Source organism: Odocoileus virginianus, chromosome 11 (genome assembly GCF_023699985.2).
Source record: "Odocoileus virginianus isolate 20LAN1187 ecotype Illinois chromosome 11, Ovbor_1.2, whole genome shotgun sequence".
Taxonomy (NCBI): Eukaryota; Metazoa; Chordata; class Mammalia; order Artiodactyla; family Cervidae; genus Odocoileus; species Odocoileus virginianus.
Window position 1 is genome coordinate 11,092,317 of NC_069684.1, and position 19,747 is coordinate 11,112,063.

Below are 19,747 nucleotides of genomic sequence, written 5' to 3' on the forward strand. Positions count from 1 at the left end.
CGCCGGCACAATAGAACAGAAGGAAATCCGATCTCTTCTAGACTTCTCTGAAGGCCAGAGATATGCAATTTAGCAGGAAAATAAGACCAAAGTGTCTTGAGGGTTCAGGAAACAACTTATCTTTCTAGTCCATGCATTTGTTGAGAATCCAGCTGCGTGTCTCAGATTTTCCTTCCATCAAAAATTTAAAAATACTGTGGGACTCCTTGTGCCGATGCATTAACATAAAACCTAGGGGCTAAGTGGAAGGTTTCTGATGACTGAGTGGAAATATGGCGTGTGCATTATTCAAGTGGATTGGGTTCGCTTCTTAAAGAAGGAGTGCATCCAAGAATACATAAGTGCTTGTTTCACAAGTTTATAGTCCCTAGAAACCAAAATAAATGCTTGCTGTGATAGCTGAGACACCACTGTGTATCCGCAAGTGCACTGCGATGAACAGGACATCTCATCGCCCAGGGAATCTGCAGTCCCCACTGGGGGAGAGGAAGAATAAGGCTGACTCCCTCAGGAGAAGCGAATTTCACACCAAGGCCTGAAGACATAGGCGTATCCTGGGGGAGGGAGGTGCAAAGGAAGTCTGGCTGACAACAGGATGCACTTTTTCATCTGAGCCAAATAAAAATCTCAAGATTTTATATCCTGGCACTTAAAAGGAGTTATGTTGCCATCTGTGACAAAATGAAAAGATGTTGGACCAGAGGAGCTTTTTGTCTTGAGTCTGTGAGGACCAGGAAAGGCTCTTCAAGGGATGTGGGCCCTGGGCTTAGATCCTGTTGATTTTCCTCACTTGTGCCACCTGAAAAAATCTCTTACCCCTCAGCTGCATAAATCTCTAGAGAGTGATGATCACTGTCAGTGATAGTCTCACAGGTTCTTAAAACTTCAACAGTAAGAGACATTTAATGATGGGCAGATGGTAAGCTGTCTGAGAGCAGGGATTCTGTTTTTAATATATTCAGCAAATATTTATATTTATGGGGCATTCATTCACTGTGGTTCTGGGCTTCCCAAGTGGTGCAGTGGTAAAAGAATCTGCCTGCCACTGTGGGAGATGCAGGTTCGCTCCCTGAATCGGGAAGATCCCTTGGAGAAGGAGATGACAACCCACTCCAGTATCCCTGCCTGGAGACTCCCATGGACAGAGGAGCCTGGTGGGCTACAGTCCGTGGGGTCACACAGAGTCGGACACGACTGAGCGCCTGAGCACACACTAGGTTCTGAATCCCAGTGAAAAAAGGAACAGAAGTCCCTCCCACCACGAAGCTTATGTTCCAGTCGGTTTTATTCATCTTTATTTTACACACTGCAGACTGAAAAGAAAAGGCAGAACATGAGAGTCGTGAATTAAGTTTTATTGGGGGCAGAATGAGGACTTACTGCCCAAGAGAGAGCTTCTCAGATAGCTCTGAGGCCCTGCTCCGAAGAGGTGGGTAGGGGAGGTCCGCGTAAGTTTGATTTTGGTGAAACGCACAGCGGAAGGTTACCGCCAGGCCCAAGATGGGGCTTCCTGGTGGCTCAGTGGGTAAAGCATCTGCCTGTAATGCGAGACCCAGATTCCATCCCTGGGTCGGGAAGATCCCCTGGAGAAGGGCATGGCAACCTCTCCAGTATTCTTGCCTGGAGAATCCCATGGACAGAGGAACCCTGTGTGCTACTGTCCGTGGGGTTGCAAAGAGTCTCCAGAAGGTTGCAACTAGTCACGAGGAGCAAATGTCTCCGCTAATGATTTTAGTGCTTTTCTAGATAGGAGGAGATGTCAGAAGTTGGGCTCATAACATTGTCTGAAAATTTCTAGCTATCTGAAGGCCTGTTCTGCTGTTTCTTCCCAGAGCACAGAGTGCCTCACTCCTCGCCTCTGCCCGGGACTCTTTTCAGACCACGGTTGAAGGTCAGTGACTGCAGTGGCTAGTGATATCATCCTTGTAGAAGCAGATAGCAAGTGGCAATTTTTAGTTGATGCTGTCGGACACTACTGAAGCGACTTAGCAGCAGCAGCAGTAGTGCCTTGAACTTTGTCATTTTAGCAGAGTTTTTGTTAAAGGCAGTAATGTTTTGAGTTCAGTGCTTTCTTTCATCAAACACTGATAATCCACATATGTCATAAAGGAAACTTAACTGAGAAGTTTAAGTACACACTCTAGTTCATGACTTATGCAAACTAAGGGAGAACTCTGATCAGATAATACTGGGTCAAATGAAACTGTAGCATCCCTGTGTTGTGTTAAAATAGCAGCACTTTGCGTAGACATTTTTTTGAAATTTGATGAAATTTGGTTTACTCATACACTTGAATCAGTTCAGTTCTGTTGCTCAGTTGTGTCTGACTTTGTGACCTCATGGACTGCAGCACACCAGGCTTTCCTGTCCATCACCAACTCCCGGAGCCTACTCAAACTCATGTCCATAAAGCTTTTTAAGTTGTATTTAGACATGTTTCTAAATACAACTTAAAAAGCTTTAGGGTTTTTTTTCACCTTAAAAACTTGCAGGGTCATCAAGTTGTAGAGATTCGGAAACTTAACAGTTGACTTATTTCACTCAATAGTAAATTGATTTCAGCATGTGTTCAGGCCTTCCGGGGCACCTACCTGCTAAATATTTTCTAGGCACAAAGTAGGCAAAGCAGCCCACCGCCAGCTTCTGTTTCTGTGCATCTTCAGAGAGTGGCCCGGTGGAAGGCCACTGGAGGGTCCAGGCCACCTGCTGGCGTGCCCCCAAGGCTGGGCGTGGCGCTGTTCGGGCCCAGTTTGCTCTGCAGCGTCCATTTCACTCAGCATCTCCAGAGCGCTCATGGTGGTACATGCATACATGCGTGTGTTTGCACCCTAGCACCTTCTGCACACTTCCTTCATCACACTTGCTCCTTGACCACAGACAATGGGTCTTCTTCAACCTTGCAGCTCCAGCACTTAGCCTGAGGCCTGTGACCTCAGCAAGTATTTATCAAATGAGTAGTCTCATTTCTGCAGTCTTATTTTACTAACAGCTCTGTGGGCAGGCCTCATCACCTTCTCTGTTCGTTCTTGGAAATGGATCCTTATAGATACTTAAGAACACTTCATCGATCCCTGGCTTCAGGGCAGAATCTTGACTGCTCAAGTCCTCAATATTCAGTGCTCTTTCCACCCTGCCAGGCATTATCCCTTTCTGCTTTTTTCACTTAAGACCTAAACAAAATATAAGTGGTCTTTCCAGTTCCCCCACAATGGTGCTGCGTCATTCCCCATTCTTCTAATGGTGGCTCCTACTTATGGTCAGTTTTTTTAGGAGAGAACTAAGTTAAAAACGAGTTTGTTGTTTCTTTCATTTTGACTTCCTCATTGGTAAGCATCAGAGAGGTCAAAGACAAATTGCAAGGAAGCGTCATTGTGATCTCCCACAAAAGTTCATGTACAGAATTTCGGAGGAGAATGTTCAATTTAAAAGCGTACACATCTGTTCTTCACGCAGGCTTCAGCTGTTAGGGATTTTGCAGGGCCTACAAGATGAGGTTTGGTCGTAGGTGCTGTCCAGTGGCTGAAAAGATTCATCGTCACTGTTCTATAGGCTGAGTAGTTCTCTGCTCTATCCATAAGCCTCATGAATTTTTTTCCTTCTAAGGCAGATGAAGACTTCATCTCAATTAGAGTCTTTGCTGTTGTTCAGTTGCTGAGTTGTGTCTGACTCTTTGCGACCCCATGGACTGCAGCATGCCAGGCTTCCCTAGAGCCTTCATTGAAACAAATCTTAAATCAGCATCCTCTCTGTTTTTTCATTACTGAGTTTGATTTTTGTGAGTCAGTGATGTGGAGAGTCATGTCTCCAGTATTTTTTTTAGCTTTATTGAGGAAGAATTGACAAGTATGATTGTATTTAAAGTGTGCAGCATGATGATCTGGTGTACATAGAGGCGGTGGAATGATTACTAAGATCAAGATAATCAGCACATCCATCCCCTCATGTAGGTAACTTCCTTTTGTGTGACAAGAATGCTTAAGCTCAAATCTCAGCAACTTTCAAGCATCCTCTACTGTATTATTATCTGTAGTCACCATGCCATCCAGTAGATTCTCAGACCTTTTTCTTCTTTCAACCAAAACTTTCTACCCTTTGACCTGTGTCACTCCATTTCCCCCAGGGTCATCATTTTTATGACAAGGTCAACTCTTCAGTGCTGACCACCAAGCCCCCTCTTTCTCCTTGTAAATCACAGCTTCTGTTCCAATATTTGGGAAAACCTGTTAGTTGCTACCTCACTGCCCTAAATATTTCCCGCTTCCCTGGAGGCCCTGGGCTCTAACTTTTAACAAGCCGCAGAACAAAGCCGGATGCCTGGGGGGAAGGTTCAGCCCTGCTCTGGGAAGAAGCTCCCGCAGCAGGTCCTGTTTCACTGTTGCATTGTGGATTAAAGTGCTTCATGGAGCATCCTTCAGGATTACACAAAAACCCGTACCCTGAGTATTATCCTTGTCCCCTGACCAGGGTTATAATAGGGTTCTGCCACAATTCCTCCAATTTTTATTTCTCTCCAGTAAAAATTTGCTAGTGGAACCACTCACTCTGGGTGGGAGGCTAACTTTGTTTCTGATTGTCTTATTTCAACCCCTGGTGAAGTTATATTGTGCCGCTGGGGCTTTTTCCCTTTTCTCTTTTTTAATTTGGCCGAGGCTGCCTCTCTTCAGCAGAGCCTCCTTGTCACTTCTTCTATCACCGTTAGTTAAAAGTAATTGTTATTGCAAACCCACTCCATGCCAGTATCCTTCTCTTTCATGGGGAAAACCCACAAAGCATTCATTTCGGTAGCAGAAAGGAGGGAGCTTACAGGATCAAATCCTTATTATCTGGACCCACAGCACCTGCGGCAGTGCATTAACTAGCAGGAGTTGTTAATTACAATCCTAACTTGTTGATCTTCCCGGCTTCCGAATTTTAAAAGCAAGAAAATTAATCACTGCGCGTGTCTCCTCCTGTCGAAAATGACAGGAGCGTGTCTTCTGTTTCAGCCACTAATAATCACACACTTGCATTTTCCTGTCACATTTCTGTCCTCCTTTTGTGGATGGAACCATTTCTTAAGTTCAAAGAGCCCTTCCATTCACAGCAGAGTAGATATTTGCCTGTAAAACAAAGGCTTTAGAAGCATAAATCCTCTAAATATGAGTCTGAGCAAGATGGTACTGAAGATGTTTCAGGAGTTGACATCACTTAAGAAAAAAACCACAAAAGAATGAAGACTAATTAAAAGTGTAGTGGTGGGCTTCACTTATATTTTTTCATGTAATTTACATAACAAACCTGCAAGATAGAAATTGTATCTTTATAGTGGAGGAAACAGGTTCAGAAAGGATGAATAACTTGCCCAAGATCGCATAGCACCTCAAGCATGAGAGGTGCTTGAGACAGGGAAGTAGTAAAAAGAGCCCAGCACAGTCATCCTGCATTGTGAAGCAGGAATCAGGAAGAGGTAGAAAGAAAGCTGAGCCTGGCTTCCAGAACACTTGCTTGTCATAGTAAGAAAATACAGTGTCTGCCACTTTATTCCGACCTATCCATCCATCATCAAGGTGGCTAAACCACCTAATCCATCCTGTGTGTGAGTCATTCTTAAGAAGAGTTACATTGTAAGCAGTCTGGACTGCAGGAGTTGAAGAATGCTTCAACACTCTTGGTCAAATTCTGCCCTCAAAAACACTCAACCCAAATGGATGACCATAGGCCTAGACCAGCGGTTGTATATTATGGAGGCACATTCAATCTGGATAGCTTTCTAAAACTCCCAGCACAGACCAGTCTAATGAGACCAGCTGTACCCAACCCCAGACGGACACAGCCAAGGCTGAGAACCACTCTGAGAGGCTGTGAGTGATTTCACCATTAATGTTCCTTTAGTTCCCTTCCTTTTCAGTTATTTTGCTTCATTCCTCCAAATGACCTTTATTCCTTGGTCACGGAGGGCAGTTTTCTGTTCCTTGTTTTGCAGTCTTTCTCCAAACCTCCTGGACAATTCAGATCAGGTTACATGAAAGCTTTATAGCTGGGTCTTCTGCAGGCACAGAGTTTGTTCTAAAAGCCTTGTGTATTCCGACAGTGAAAATGGATATCCCATATGAAGTTTCTCTCTGGCTGAACTTTGCAGTCAGCAGTCTCAGGAGCTCTACTTTTTGCTCTCTGAAGCACACACGCACGCACGCACACACACACACGCACGAGCCAGCTCAGCACATTGTAATTGGGGTTTCTACCGTTAGACCTACAGACCGTGTGTGTGTCTCGCCCGGTGATAAGCTATGGGAAGAACTGAAGCACGTATCTGGGTAGTTTAAACAAGAGTTCCCATCCTTACCCCATTTCCCTGAGAACTGCTATTACCAAATAGACCAAAGGAGATTCTTAAACTGTTCGCTGTCAGTAACTGGCTTAGCTTTTCTCCTTCTCTCTGCTGAGGGCAGTCTGGCTGGGAGAATCTTTGCGAAGGATGTTCACACAGGTAAGCCGGGTAGATGACTCCATAAGCACATATACAGTGACATCTGCATCTGAGCCAGGCAAGGCTTTTCTGTCCTTTGTGAGAGCCGCAGTGTTTTATCACCCAGTTCCCAGAGGACGCAATGCCACGTGGACTGGCCCAGTGTGGCAAACACACCTGGATTTACTGCCTGAATTTACTGCCTGAATGAGACAGAGGGACCTTCTTTGCACAGGCTGAATACAAAATCAGTCCTTATTCTAATTCCAGTCCACTTCAAGTGACATTGATTCCTCTGCCATAGTTGGTCAAGAAACCTTCTGTGGGGATGTTCCCCTTCCTAGATCTCATTTTCAGAAATGACTGGATTCTTCCCATTGTATCTTTGAAGCCAAGTAGCATTAACAGGAGAAAGGATAGGCTACCCACTCTGGTATCTTGGGCTTGCCTGGTGGCTCAGACGGTAAAGAATCTGCCTGCAATGTGGGAGACCTGGGTTCAATCCCTGGGTTGGGAAGATCCCCTGGAGGAGGGCATGGCAACCCCCTCCAGTACTCTTGCCTGGAGAATCCCATGGACAGAGGAGCCTTGTGGACTACAGTCATGTGGTCACAAAGAGTCGGACACGATCGAGCGACCAAGTACAGCATGGCACAGCATTAACAGGATTCCACTGGAGCCAGGACATTATGCAGACCAGAGTAAAGAATGCCTTTATTTACTCATTAGTGCTATTCCAGCTTCGGTCCCTTAGTTGGGAAGACCCCCTTGGAGAAGGGAGAGCTTCCCACTCCAATATTCTTGCCTGGAGAATGCCATGGACGGAGGAGCCTGGCAGGCTACAGCCCATGGGGTCACAAAGAGTCTGATACAACTGAGCAACTAACACTTATTTACTTACTGCTATTACCTTATCTAGGCACATAGATTATTTTTGTTTGCTGTAGTATATGCTCCTTGATCATGTCACCATACTCAAGGAAGGATATTTTTGCATGACGGAGACAAAATATGTCCCTTGATGTGTGAATTCTAATTCTGCTACCAACTTGCTGAATGGCCATGTTGGGTTAGATATTTCACCTCTAGGACCTTCAGTATCTTCATTTGAAAAGCAGGAATAATAACTTCTTCAAGGAGCTGATGGAATTATTATAAGAGATCAGCAGTTTTCAAACTTTTTGTTCTTAAGATCCCTCTCTACCCATAAAAACTGAGAACTCCAAAGAAGTTTTTTTTTGTTCACCTAGGTATTTATCAATATTTGCCATATTTATAATTAAAAATAGAAAGTATTATAAAGCACTTGTTTTTTAAAATGAGGACTCTTCTTCAAAACAAAAGAATTAATGAGAATAGTGGTGTTTTACAGTTTTGCAAATCTCTTTAATGAGAGATTAAAGAATACAAGTGGATTCTCAGATATGCTTTTGAATTCAGTCTGGCATGTTATGTAGTTTTGGTTGATGCAAGCGAAGGAAATCTGGCCTCAAATAGGTGTGTCATTGGAAGGGAAGGAGTATTTTAATAGCCTTTTCAGTTAATTGTGGATATTCTTTGATTCACCGTTAGAACTCAGTGAAGTGGCTTTTGTCTTAAAGATTAGTTGTAATGTGCACTCTGAAGCCATGTCTGTGCATTTTATGTACTCTGTTACCCTTAGTCTGTCTTGTACTTTGAGTGACTCTTTTAGCCATGTGTAATTTTTAAAACATCATACTCTAGTCATTTGGAAAACATTGGTTCACTCAGTTATATAGACCTCCTAAGACTTTATCTCATCAAACCATGAAATCAAACAAACAAACAAAACCCCACAATTATTAAAACCATCACCAATCTTTCAGATGAGAGACTGTCAAAGTCTGGGCAGCAGATACATGTGTTCCAAAGTTCTAATTTTTGCTTAAGAGCACACATTTTATCATTGGGAACAAATATTGCCAATCATCTTCCTTGATGTGATGGACTCACTTCATTTATGTCCATAATATACCTGCCAAATACACAAGTCTGAACAGCCAATTTGTCTAAAGTTGTTCTTCCTAGTAAAAGTGATATTTCAAGAAAATAGTGGCATGTTCAGTTTATAGCTCCAGGGATGGCCAAGAGTTCATCCTTGAGATAACCCTCATTCTTCAGTAGGAGCAGAAATACTTCTTGCCTTCTTCCCCCTTCATCTCAGGGTGCCAAGAATATACATACCAAAGACTCGAGATTCAAGGACATTAATATTTGTGACTGCTTTATTGGGCTTCCCGAGTGGCTCAGTGGTAAAAAAAAAAAAAAAAAAAAATCTACCTATAATGCAGGAACTGCAGGAGACTTAGGTTTGATCCCTAGGTTGGGAAGATCCCCTGGAGGAGGACATGCAGCCCACTCCAGTGTTCTTGCCTGGAGAGTTCCATGGACAGAGGCGGGCTATAGTCTATGGGATTGCAAAGAGCTGGACACAACTGAAGTGACTGAGCATGCACATACTGCTTTATTAGGGACATTCTTTTTTTTAATTTATCTAATTCTAGTTGATTTATAATGTGTTAATCTCTGCTATATAGCAGAGTGATTTAGTTAGATATGTATATATTTAGTTATATATATATATATATATATTTAGTTACATATATATATATATATACACACACACACACACATTCTTTTTCTTATTCTTTTCCATTATGGTTTATCACAGGATATTGACTATAGTCCACTGTGCTATACAGTAGGACCTTGTTATTTATCCAAATGGCAACCCACTCCAGTACTCTTGCCTGGAGAATCCCGTGAACAGAGGAGTCTGGCGAGCTACAGTCCATGGGGTCACAAGAGTTGGACACGACTTAGTGACTAAACCATCACCATGTCATAGTTTGCATTCTCTAATCCCAAACTCTTGGTCCATCCCTTACCTCCTGGCAGCTACAAGTCTGTTCTCTAAGTCTGTGAGTCTGTTTCATAGCTAAGTTCTTTTGTATCACAGTTTCGATTTCTTTAGGGGTATTCTTAAGTGAAACTGGCTTTTCCCCCCTGGCTGTGAGCGTGTGGAAGGGTGGAATACAGTGACTACCCACTGCTTTGATTTGTACTAAAGCCCTGTCTCTCAGCTGGTAAAGAATCTGCCTACAATGCGAGATACCTGGGTTCGATCCCTGGGTTGGGAAGATCCCCTGGTGAAGGGAAAGGCTACCCTCCCCAGTGTTCTGGCCTGGAGAACTCCATGGGCTCGTCCATGGGATGGCAAAGAGTTGGACATGACTGAGCGACTTTCACTTCACTTCACTTCAAAGCCTTGCAGGTTTCACCCTGCAGGCACCCTCCACTTTCGAGAGCACAAATGTCAAGACACTAAAGGCAGTAGTACATTCTGGAAATAGTTTGGATCTCACAGGCTCCCTGAAAGGGTCGCTGGGCCTCCGGTAGTCTACAGACCACACCTCGAGAACCACTGGCATTATGTAACCTCCTGCCAATCCTGACAAGTTAGCTCTCTCTTCCTGGTCTTCGTTGTCTGTGGCCATGGACTTGGTGACTAGCCAGGCTGAATGGAGCCTGGCCTTTGGGAGATGTATTATTTTGATGAAATCCCACTAGAGTTCTTCCTGCGTTCACCAGAGCCCAGTTGTTTTTTTTCCTTCCTGGGATATTACCTTGGTAATATCCGAAACAAGCCAAAAACAAATAAGCTGAAAGCAAACCTTGGTTTCGTATTAGCTTTACTGCCCACATCTATGTGCGGAAGATCTCTGTTTATAATCCTTGTTTTCTTCTTGTATGGTGTAGAGCTAATAAAGACATTTTTTTGGTAATAGTTTCCTGGTCCGTTATATCGAGGGTCTTAATTCTGGTTTCAGAGACACTTCACTAGTCTGTGAGTAGATTCTAGGTGGCTGGTGAGCCCTCAAAATTTCACAGGATTTTCTGTTGTTCTTTGACGGTTGGGGAGAAGGTGAGTTGTTGGGGAGAGTTAATAGCTTCAAATTCTCAGAGAGGTTTTGTGACCTCGCCCCCTGCAAAACCAGCCGTCACCAAACAGCTGTTTCAGATGGACATTGTTATGGGTGGCATCTACCCATCCATTGTCCATGTCCAAACACACGTCTTTTGGAAGAGAATTTTCAGAGTTCCCTCCACAGCTTTGCCCGTCTGCACTTTCCATCCCTTTGGCATTCCTTCACGGTCTCCGTCAATTAGCACTTGCTCACTAGTCACTTCACAGTTGTCTTTGAGCACATCATCTGTCCTTTTCCCCTTGGCATAAAATGCAGGAGACGCCAGGGCCGGCCATTGCATCCACATGTATCCTCGGAGGGTATTTCAGGCCAGAGAATGCACTCAGCCAAATTAGTGGGCTCCTCTTTGAACCACTGAGATGTGCAAACTCAGAATATTTATTTATACCTCAACTGCGAGTTGCGTTTTTTCCTCCCACACAATTCTTCAGCCTACTGCTTGGAATCCAAGCACTGTCATGAAAACTGCAAGGCAGCCAGTTTCATTCCAACAGTAGCATTTTTGGAACCCTTTCCCGATTCTGTGGGAGTAATGTGGTGACTACCACTCTCTGAGAAGACGCGGAGGAGGACTCTGCAGCGTGATGATATGTATGTCTTTGCAATATCAGCCCTCCGGGCACACTGCAGACGGGGTGGGGGTGAGGGGGCTCCGTGGCCGGGCAGGGGGCGACCCCGGCAGTAAACCAGAGTGCCCTTTGCAGCACCAGCATTTCTGTACGTCGGAAAGCTGGCTTCAGGGTGGTCAGTGAGAAGCAGACAGCAGGCTTTACAGGTCGCACTCTCACTTAACGAAGTGGTTGTTCCCCATCTCAGAAAAATTTGAACGGTTCTATCATATGTGGTTTAACTCAGTGGCCTCACAGTTTTTGAAAAATCCCGTGGCTTGTCTAATGCAGCAGACACGCCAGCACCTAACAGTTGGGGAACAGCAACGTCCCTGTCCCCTGTGAGAAGCAGGAAGATGAGTTCTGTGGCAATGAACGGGGAAGACTGACCTAAGTATGACAAAGCGGAAGACTCATTCAACGGGATATAGACCAGGTAGATGTGTGCACCAGTCAGATCCAGGGGTATTTGATTTAAGAATATGTCTCCAGTTGCTGGGTAGCGTTGTTTTTAAACTTCGTTTCCTGGACAGCATTTGTGACTGACACACTCCATCCTGTCTTCTGCATCCCTAAACACTAAAGATTGTCACCCACTTTGTGTTCTCAGCAGTGTAGGTCGACCCCAGTCCTCTGTCTTTACAGACTCAGGCTTCCAAGATGGTTTTGTTTATTTCTGTCCCTTTCTAGCAGGTGAGAAAATCAGGCCATGAGAGCCTCTGACTTGCCCCAAACCACTGAAGCATAGCGCAGGTTGATGTTAACAGCTCTGGTGTCCCAGGCCAGGCTCACGAGTCGGAGAGCGTGCTGTTCGCCTCTTTAGAAGGTGCCCTTCACGCTGTCCGGGTCGGTCAGTGTCGGCGCGGGTCCCCTCTGACCGACTCCCTCCCACTCAAGGGCTGAGTCTGGTCAAACTCTCCTTTGGGAAAATGCCACGTACCAGTGGGAGAGCAAGGTAAGGTGACTCTTGGCTCTGCTTTCGGACCAGATGGCTGTTGTTATTGCATGATAAAATGTGCGGCTTCACGTTTCTCTGCCTCTCGCCACTACAGTGCCCTTTCTGTTTTTTAAGGAAAGAAGGATTGTCCAAATGTGGAAGATGCAAGCAGGCATTTTACTGCAATGTGGAGTGTCAGGTAGGTGTCTTTGGGCCAGCTGGCAGGGAGGGCCTGGTTTCCTCGGAAGATCGGGACCCCAGCATCCTTCTCATCCTTGTCACGGCATCCCAGGGCCCTCCTGCAGCCAGAGCTGGAAAGCCGCCTTGTGGCATAGGGTGTGGCTGGATGCCCCTGTGTGCTGGCACCCAGGACTGATGGTGATGGGCAGTAACATTTTGGGGCCCCACACAGGATCAAAAGTAGAGGTTGGTAAAGTGGGAAAGACACAGGGGCCACATTGGATACAGGCAGGTGTATCACCAAGGTCGACAGTCTGCCCCCCACGGCTCCTAGCAACAGACGGAATGTGCAAAGACAACCAGTGAAAAATGTTAAAATGCTGTCTTTGAAATTGTTTGGTCTTTACCATCACCAAGTCTGAATTTGTATCTATCCCCCTAGCAGGCCACACGTCGCTCTTGGGCTGGTCTAATCTAGCCTGAGTCCAGCTGGACTTAGGTGGGCCCCTGACACAGCTTGTGTGCAGCCAGAGGTGGCCTGGTCTGAACTTGGACCTGGAGACCTGGGGGTGGTGTCTAGGCGGCAGGTTGCATGTAGACCACAGGCCATCTGGCTGGCCGGATGCATCTCAAGAGAGTCTCGTAACCCAGGACTGAGGGTTTCAAGAGGGTATTTAGAGGAACTCTTGGTAGACTCTTTAAGGGATAAGTGTTGTTTTTTTTTTTTCCAAATTTTTCTACTAATACTGTATAGTTACACAAAATGTTCACAGGTATTACAGAAAATGCACTCCATGTTCTGGCGGTTTGAATTTAGGGAGGATATGATCTTCAACCTCTGTGTATCCTCCCCAATGTATTTTTCAAATGGGAACCTACTAATGTGGCTTGGGAAATGATGCTCCTAAATAGTGGTTCTAAAGGACAGGGAGGCTGGTCTTCATACCTGCACCTCGTTTTTGTTCTTCTTCCCATACTTAACTGTCACCTTCCTCTGCCCCCCACCCCTGCTCTGGTTGACCACATTACCCATGGTTTCATTTTTTTTTTTCCTTCTGTCGTCTACCTGCGCAGCTGGTCTCTGAATGTCTCCAAAGGGCGTTGTGCAGCAGTGGGACAGGTTGCTAAGCCCCAAAGCTTGTCTGACAGAGCTCCCCTCACAGGGGCCCTGAGCCGTTGGCTTGGGCAGGTCTGCCTGGGTTCTGACGGCCACGTGCATGGTCCACCTCCCGGTGTCTCCATGCAGGCTTCCGGCCTGCGGGGCAGTGAGAACATAGATGTCGTCGGTTTGTCAGGGAGTGTGGCTTCTTCTGAAGAGGAGAAGTGCCTGCCCTCCCGATTGTGGACAGAGAGTTCTGTGGTTAGATTGCTGGGCACGCGAAGAGGTCAGCGAGCCCTGGAATGACGTGGTTAGGTTCCAGGCCTGATAAGTTAGCTGTTTCTATATTTAAGTTAAATGCTTCTAGAAGAAGTAGCTCATGATATTCTGGTTCTTTAAAGAAGCCAGCTAGTAACTCACACACAGGTCAGACTATTGTAACACAGAAGACTCGGAGGATACAGTTCCAGCCCTGCATCTGCCTACCTCTGTGAACTTGACAATTCAAAGGATGTCTCAGACTCTCAGTTTCTTAGTGTAAATGAGGACAGTGGCCCCTGTCTTGATGAATTATAAGGATCAAATGATATGTGCGATATGAAGGTTCTATGTAAACTGTGATGCTGCGTGCAGGCATAAAGGCTTATAAATAATAATATTATAGTAATTCAGGTTGGACTGAAGCTTAGCTTTACGCAGAGAATAAAGTAGGCAGCCCACTTTAGATTTAAGGGGCTGGGTTTTTTTCACCAAAGAGGATGGACGGATTCTAAGAACTTGAGATCCCTAATGGTGTACATTATATGAATAGTGCTTGTTACAAAATGAATTTTAACTTCTCTGATGAACTGTAACTTCTGCATGGATATGAAACATGAGCATCTGTGAGATGCTGAGCTACCTCTCTGTCTCTTAAGCTGTCTCCCATTAGGCCCCCCCAGGTGGCATTACACTGATGCATGACCGTAGTCCAGGTTGGGGTGCCGTGGTGGCCACTGTGGTCCCCTTGCCTTTAGGACCTAGTCTTCCAGATTTGCTGACTCACAGTGATAGGTGCCTGGCCGTGGGAGGTTCCCGACAACCAAGTATATCAACCTGTGTGAACCAGAATGCCTCTTTATTACTGTTCAGTTGCTAAGTAGTGTCCACCTCTTTGCAACCCCATGGACTGCAGCACGCCAGGCTCCCCTGTCCCTCACCATCTCCCAGAGTTTGCTCAAACTCGTGTCCATTGAGTCGGTGATGCCATCCAACCATCTCATCCTCTGTCAGCCCCTTCTGCTCCTGCCTTCAGTCTTTCGCAGCATCAGGTCTTTTCCAACGAGTTGGCTCTTTGCATCAGGAAGCCAAAGTATTGGAGCTGTAGCCTCCGCATCAGTCACCTTATAGAATGAAAAGGCAAAAAGATATGACACTGAAATATGAGCCTTTTTATTACTTTACACCAAGCAGCTTGACAGGCTGCATTGTCCCCCTCCTGTAGACAGATTTTACAGGTCACTTCGTAATGTGATTGCTGCAACAAGGACCCCCAGGGTGGGGGACACAGTCCTGTGATTCTAAGTCATGTCAAAGGTCCAGGCCGTGACAGCTTGCTGTGTCCAGCTCTACCACGTACAGTCTTCCTTGCATCTCGCCACCTCCTGGGCCAGGACACCCTAGGTCCTGGAGAGTACTTTTGCAGTTCAGTTTCCCCTTGCTCTGTGAAATATCTTGTGACCAAAGTACTCTCATAGATGACAAGTAGTAACACATTCCCAAAAGCCACTGGTTTCTAGAAGTGAGGCTGGCTTTGACCTGTTTCATTTCCGTTTCGTGTCTCTCCTGTTGCGGCAGGGAGAGACACATGATCTTTAAGGTTTTCCGTCCTGTCGTCTGAAGGATTGAGTAGGAGCAGGAGATCGCATTACAGTGAGGTAGGATGGTCATCAAGTTAAGTGCCTAGAAGCAAATGGCCATAGAAGGGCTTCATCCATAAAATCACTAGGGAGGAATCTGGGGCATTTGCTCCCGATGAAAAGAGATTCGGAGTTCTGCCCAGGGGAACACTTGGATGGGATCAAGGCGGAGACTCTGCTGCAGGGTCAAACAAGGGGTGCACACCGAGGGCAGCAGTGAGGAAGGTGATTGGGTGATTCTCCACCTAAGAAAGTGCATGGCCCTCTCCCCTGTTGTTGTTCACTCAGCCGTGTCCGACTCTCAGCAGCCCCTTGGCCTGCTGCACGCCAGGCTTGCCTGTCCTTCCGTGTCTCCCAGGACTCCCTCAAACTCATGCCCATCGCGTCGGTGATGCCGTCCATCCATCTCACCCTCTGTCGTCCCCTTCTCCTCCTGCCTTCAGTCTTTCCCAGCATCAGGGCCTTCTCCTCTTCACTAGGCCTTCTTCAAAGGCAGACCCCACCCGCCTGGAGTCACCGGGGGTCCAAAGCTCAGAGCAGATGACAGGGTTGTAAGGGAGCTTATCAGTAGATAAGAAAGCTGTGTCCACAGTGGCTGAGAGACTTGCCCAAGGTCAGACAGCAACGAAATGAGGCCAGAGTGTGCGGAAACCCTGGGGAGGGCTTTCACTGCCTCCAGCACTGCGCCTGGGGGTCCCGAGGACCCTCCAGGAGAAGGGGCGCTGTGGCAATGGGTCAGAGACGGAGAAGTGGCCTTTCATGGGGGTGAAAGGGAAGATCCCTTCCAGTCCTGTGGTCTTTCCAGAAACCTCTCCAAGAGTGTAAGGGCCACATCCCTCCCCGAGGATGTCCTTCCAGGAATGCAGCGTGTTAGGAGCCTCTCAGCAATGTTTCCTGCCCCCAGCCCTCCTCTCTGATTGCAGGACCTCAGGATCATGCTTTATTTTATACAGTTTGGCTCACGTCTTGTCCCATTTATTCTCCTTTTCGTTCATTTGACTCAGTGTGATCCTGCCAGAGGAAAGATTTTAATTGACAGTGCATGAAAGGGTAATGGGAGGAAATATAAAAGAAATAGAAATTCCTTTTTAGTTGGGCTCGGTTTGTAAGCTGTGTGTTTTAATGAACTATATTTATTTTTATAAATATGCCTGGAAAACTAAGTGTGTTGTTCGCTCAGACTTTTTTGTTAAATTGTACCATGACACGTTGAAGAGAAGAGTTTTAGAGTTATTACATAGAGGAATCATTGTGGAGTAGAATTTCCTAAAGTGTAATTTCTTAACATTGACAAATAGAAGAAAACAGTTTGTGTGTTGTAAGTGGAGGTGTTAGGATTACGAGTGTGCTTTTGAAAGGAAGAAGGGGCATGTTCTGATGAAGACTGAAGAAAGCATGTATGAGGAGTGCGTGACCAAAGATGCAAGAACATTCTCAACTTTTATCACCAATTAGAAAGTAACTGAAGTGTAGAAAATGTTTAAGAAATGCTCCCATGACCCTGTCATTTTTTGGGTGATTAGTGAGTGGGCTAGAGTCAGAGGTTTAGTCCTGGTTAAATACTTTGCTCTCTTAATTCAGACACAGGAGCCACTGTTTTTTTCCTATGAGTAAATGTTTAACATCACGAATAAGAATCAATGAGTGTGTCCCATCACTGTTTTATGGAAACAGAAAACAAAGCAGTGTCCTTGTGATGGGGGCCAGCAGTGGTTGTCACCCTGGTGTCATCCCAGTGACAGAGGTGGTCACTGCGCCCCTAATTCCTTTTGCATTCTTCTCGCCAAGAATAGTGGTGGAGAACAATAGTTCTATGACATTTTCTTACTATTCCACATTTTAAGAAGTCACTTACGTATGCTACTCCGCATTTCAGAGAATCACATAGGCATGTATGTAAGTAGACATGGTCTAAATTGAAAGCCCCATTAGAACAAGAGAAACACCAAATGCAGGAGTTAGAAAAGGGGACTTCACAATAAAAATTCAGTCTCCTTGTGCAGGGAGACACTATATCATTTGCTCAGCAGAAAACTGGACGACACAACAATCACTCTTTTCTTCCAGTGTTGGGAGTGCTGGTGTACCATGAGACGATTTTGCACCTCTTGGTGCATCTTTAAGTATTTTGGTCCATGCACAAAAAGGAAAGTCATGCAGAGCTGTTGTTACAGTGGCTGAAAGTGAACTAGAAGTTTAAAAGGGTTCCAAAAAAATTCCCTCTCTTACTTTTTACATAGATTTAATTGTTTAAATTTATTGCATGAATCGTCTGTGCTCATTATAGAAAAATCAGAAGTTTCAGACTGAAAGAGGAACAGAAAGAGTATCCATACTTCATAATTTTATCCTTCCAGAGAAAACCGCTAGTAATACTTGGGCATGTGTCTTTCTGAATCCTTCCTATGCATTTTTTTGTAATATATTGTAATACATTACTTTCCTAGAAAATGGGATCCATCTGAATTTACATTAAGTTTTATAAAGATTGCAATCAGGAAAGGAGTCACAGCTTAAATTTTGAAGAAAACTAGAAGCTAAGTAGTGCCACTGTGGTATGTCTCTGACAATTCCACTTTCTGACAGAAAGGGAAAACTTCTTACTATCTGGTAGATTTCCCTTGCTGAAAATTCACGTGATTCTGCCTGTCCTTGCGTTTACCCAGCTCTCTGGTTTCGCTGCTCTGTGTGGGTCTCTGATACATTCTGGGTGCTCTTGCTATCCTTGGTGGTCTGATATAGTCATAAACTCCTTGAAGTCAAAGACTCCATCTCCCATCCGTGCCTCTGGGGTCCTCAAGGGCCTGTTGAGTGAATGAGGGAACCAGCATGTGAACAGTTACCAGCGTTTGTTGGGAGCACGTTGCCAGGCACTGGTCTGAGTGTTTCTGGTGGGCTGGCTTATTTTTTGGCTCCTCACGACGACCCTTTGTGGTTGCATGAATGCCTGATCATGGTAGCCTTCAAGCTTTGTGTCTGATTATCACTGTTGGAAGGCGTACAGTCATAGACTTGGAATTCCGGACCTGCTAAGTAACTTAGGGATCATGTTATTTACAGCCGAGGATACACAGGCAGAGGGATTAAGAGGACCGTCTGGTGTGACATAGCTGTTTCCCTGGAGGGCGGGGTGAGAATGCAGGTCTCCCCGAGCCCCAGGCCAGTCTCCTGTTGCTGGATAGAACTCAGCTCTCCCCCACAGCGTGCCCTGTAGTTAGGCTGTCTTCCCTGGAGGACATTAACATCAATAGATGTCAGCATTGTGTGTTAATTATATTCATATTAATTCGATATTGTTATCTTAAAAACACGGAAGTCATATTAAGAAATGTTCATCTTAAACTTCTTTCTCACTGGAGCTCATTGTCAGACACCAAAGACAGCGCATGTACTTCAGGAAACTAGCGTGTTGAAGGCTGTGCAAACGCCTTTTCTTGGCATTGCTTGGATCACAGTGAACTTCCTGTGTGTGTTCGTAGGTGTCAGTTACCCGTCTGCCCCCAGCCTCTGGTCACGTCCCTCGGATGCCCCAAGGCCGGATGCCCTTGTCTTTACCTTTTTGCTTTGCAGTTGTGTGGGGAGCCAGTTTTGCTGGGAGCTGGACCTACCTGTCCCTACCTCATTGCTGCATCACTGAGCTCTCGTTTTAGGCTTTGGCTAAAAACAGATCCTCTTCTCCCTTGTGTATATCTTGTCACTTCTGCCTCTCCTTGCTCTTGGTTATATTCAGCACGCTGTTATTTAACTCTGCAGAACACGCCTTGGCCCAGAGCTTGAGCCAAGGGTCTGTGCCACGGGGGCTGTGTTCAGTCGTTAGGTGACAGCGTATCTTTCTTTTTGGCAGTGGGGAGGGAGACATCTTCATTCATTCAACAACTTTATTGAGTGCCTAGTGAATGTCAGGCACAGTTCTAGGTTCTGGGATAATAGATTTACCTGAAACAGATGAATAGTAGGGGCAGGGGGGAAAACGTAGTAAACCAAACAACTAATCGGTGTGTTACAAATATGTCAGGTGGTGAGAAGTACTAAGAAGAAACGTAAAGCAAGGAGAAGGGAGAGTGATGGGGAGAGTGCTGGTTTGGGGAGGGTACCTTGAAAGGGGGCATCAGAGCACAGACGTGGAGGAGGGAGGGAGCCAACGGGATGCCTGGGGAAGAGGCATCTAGCCAGGAAATGCAGCAGGTGCCAAAGATCTCAAGGCAGGAGCAAGTGTGGCCAGTCCAGGGCGCAGCGAGGAGACCTGGTGGCCGGGTGGAGTGAGGTGAGGGGGCGTGGTGGGGGTGATGAGCTCAGAGTAGCCGAGAGTCAGCTCCTCCCCCAGGTGACGTCGTGAGTCATCTTTACAACTGGGCCTTTTGCTCTGAGGGGAGAAGCCTTGAGAGCGTGCTGAGCCGTGAACTGCAGGATCTCAGTTGTGTTTTTCAGAATCGATTACTCTGGTTGCTCTCTGGAGCGGAGTTGGGGGTGGGTAGGGGGAAGGGGGGGCAGAAGCAGGTGTCCAGGTAGGAGGCAGAGGAAGCCATCACGGGGTAGGTGTAGGGTCTGCCGCCCAGTAGGGAAGGTG

The 19,747-nt window shown here is 45.9% G+C and overlaps 1 protein-coding gene across 1 annotated transcript in view; it reads left to right on the top strand.

Annotated features, from left to right (window-relative positions):
- SMYD2 (SET and MYND domain containing 2) overlaps positions 1–19,747 on the top strand; it is a 50,882-nt gene that overhangs the window by 7,729 nt on the left and 23,406 nt on the right. The window contains exon 2 of the mRNA XM_020899303.2: positions 12,139–12,202. Coding sequence (XP_020754962.1) covers positions 12,139–12,202 — 64 coding nt within the window. The remainder of the gene's footprint in view (positions 1–12,138; positions 12,203–19,747) is intronic.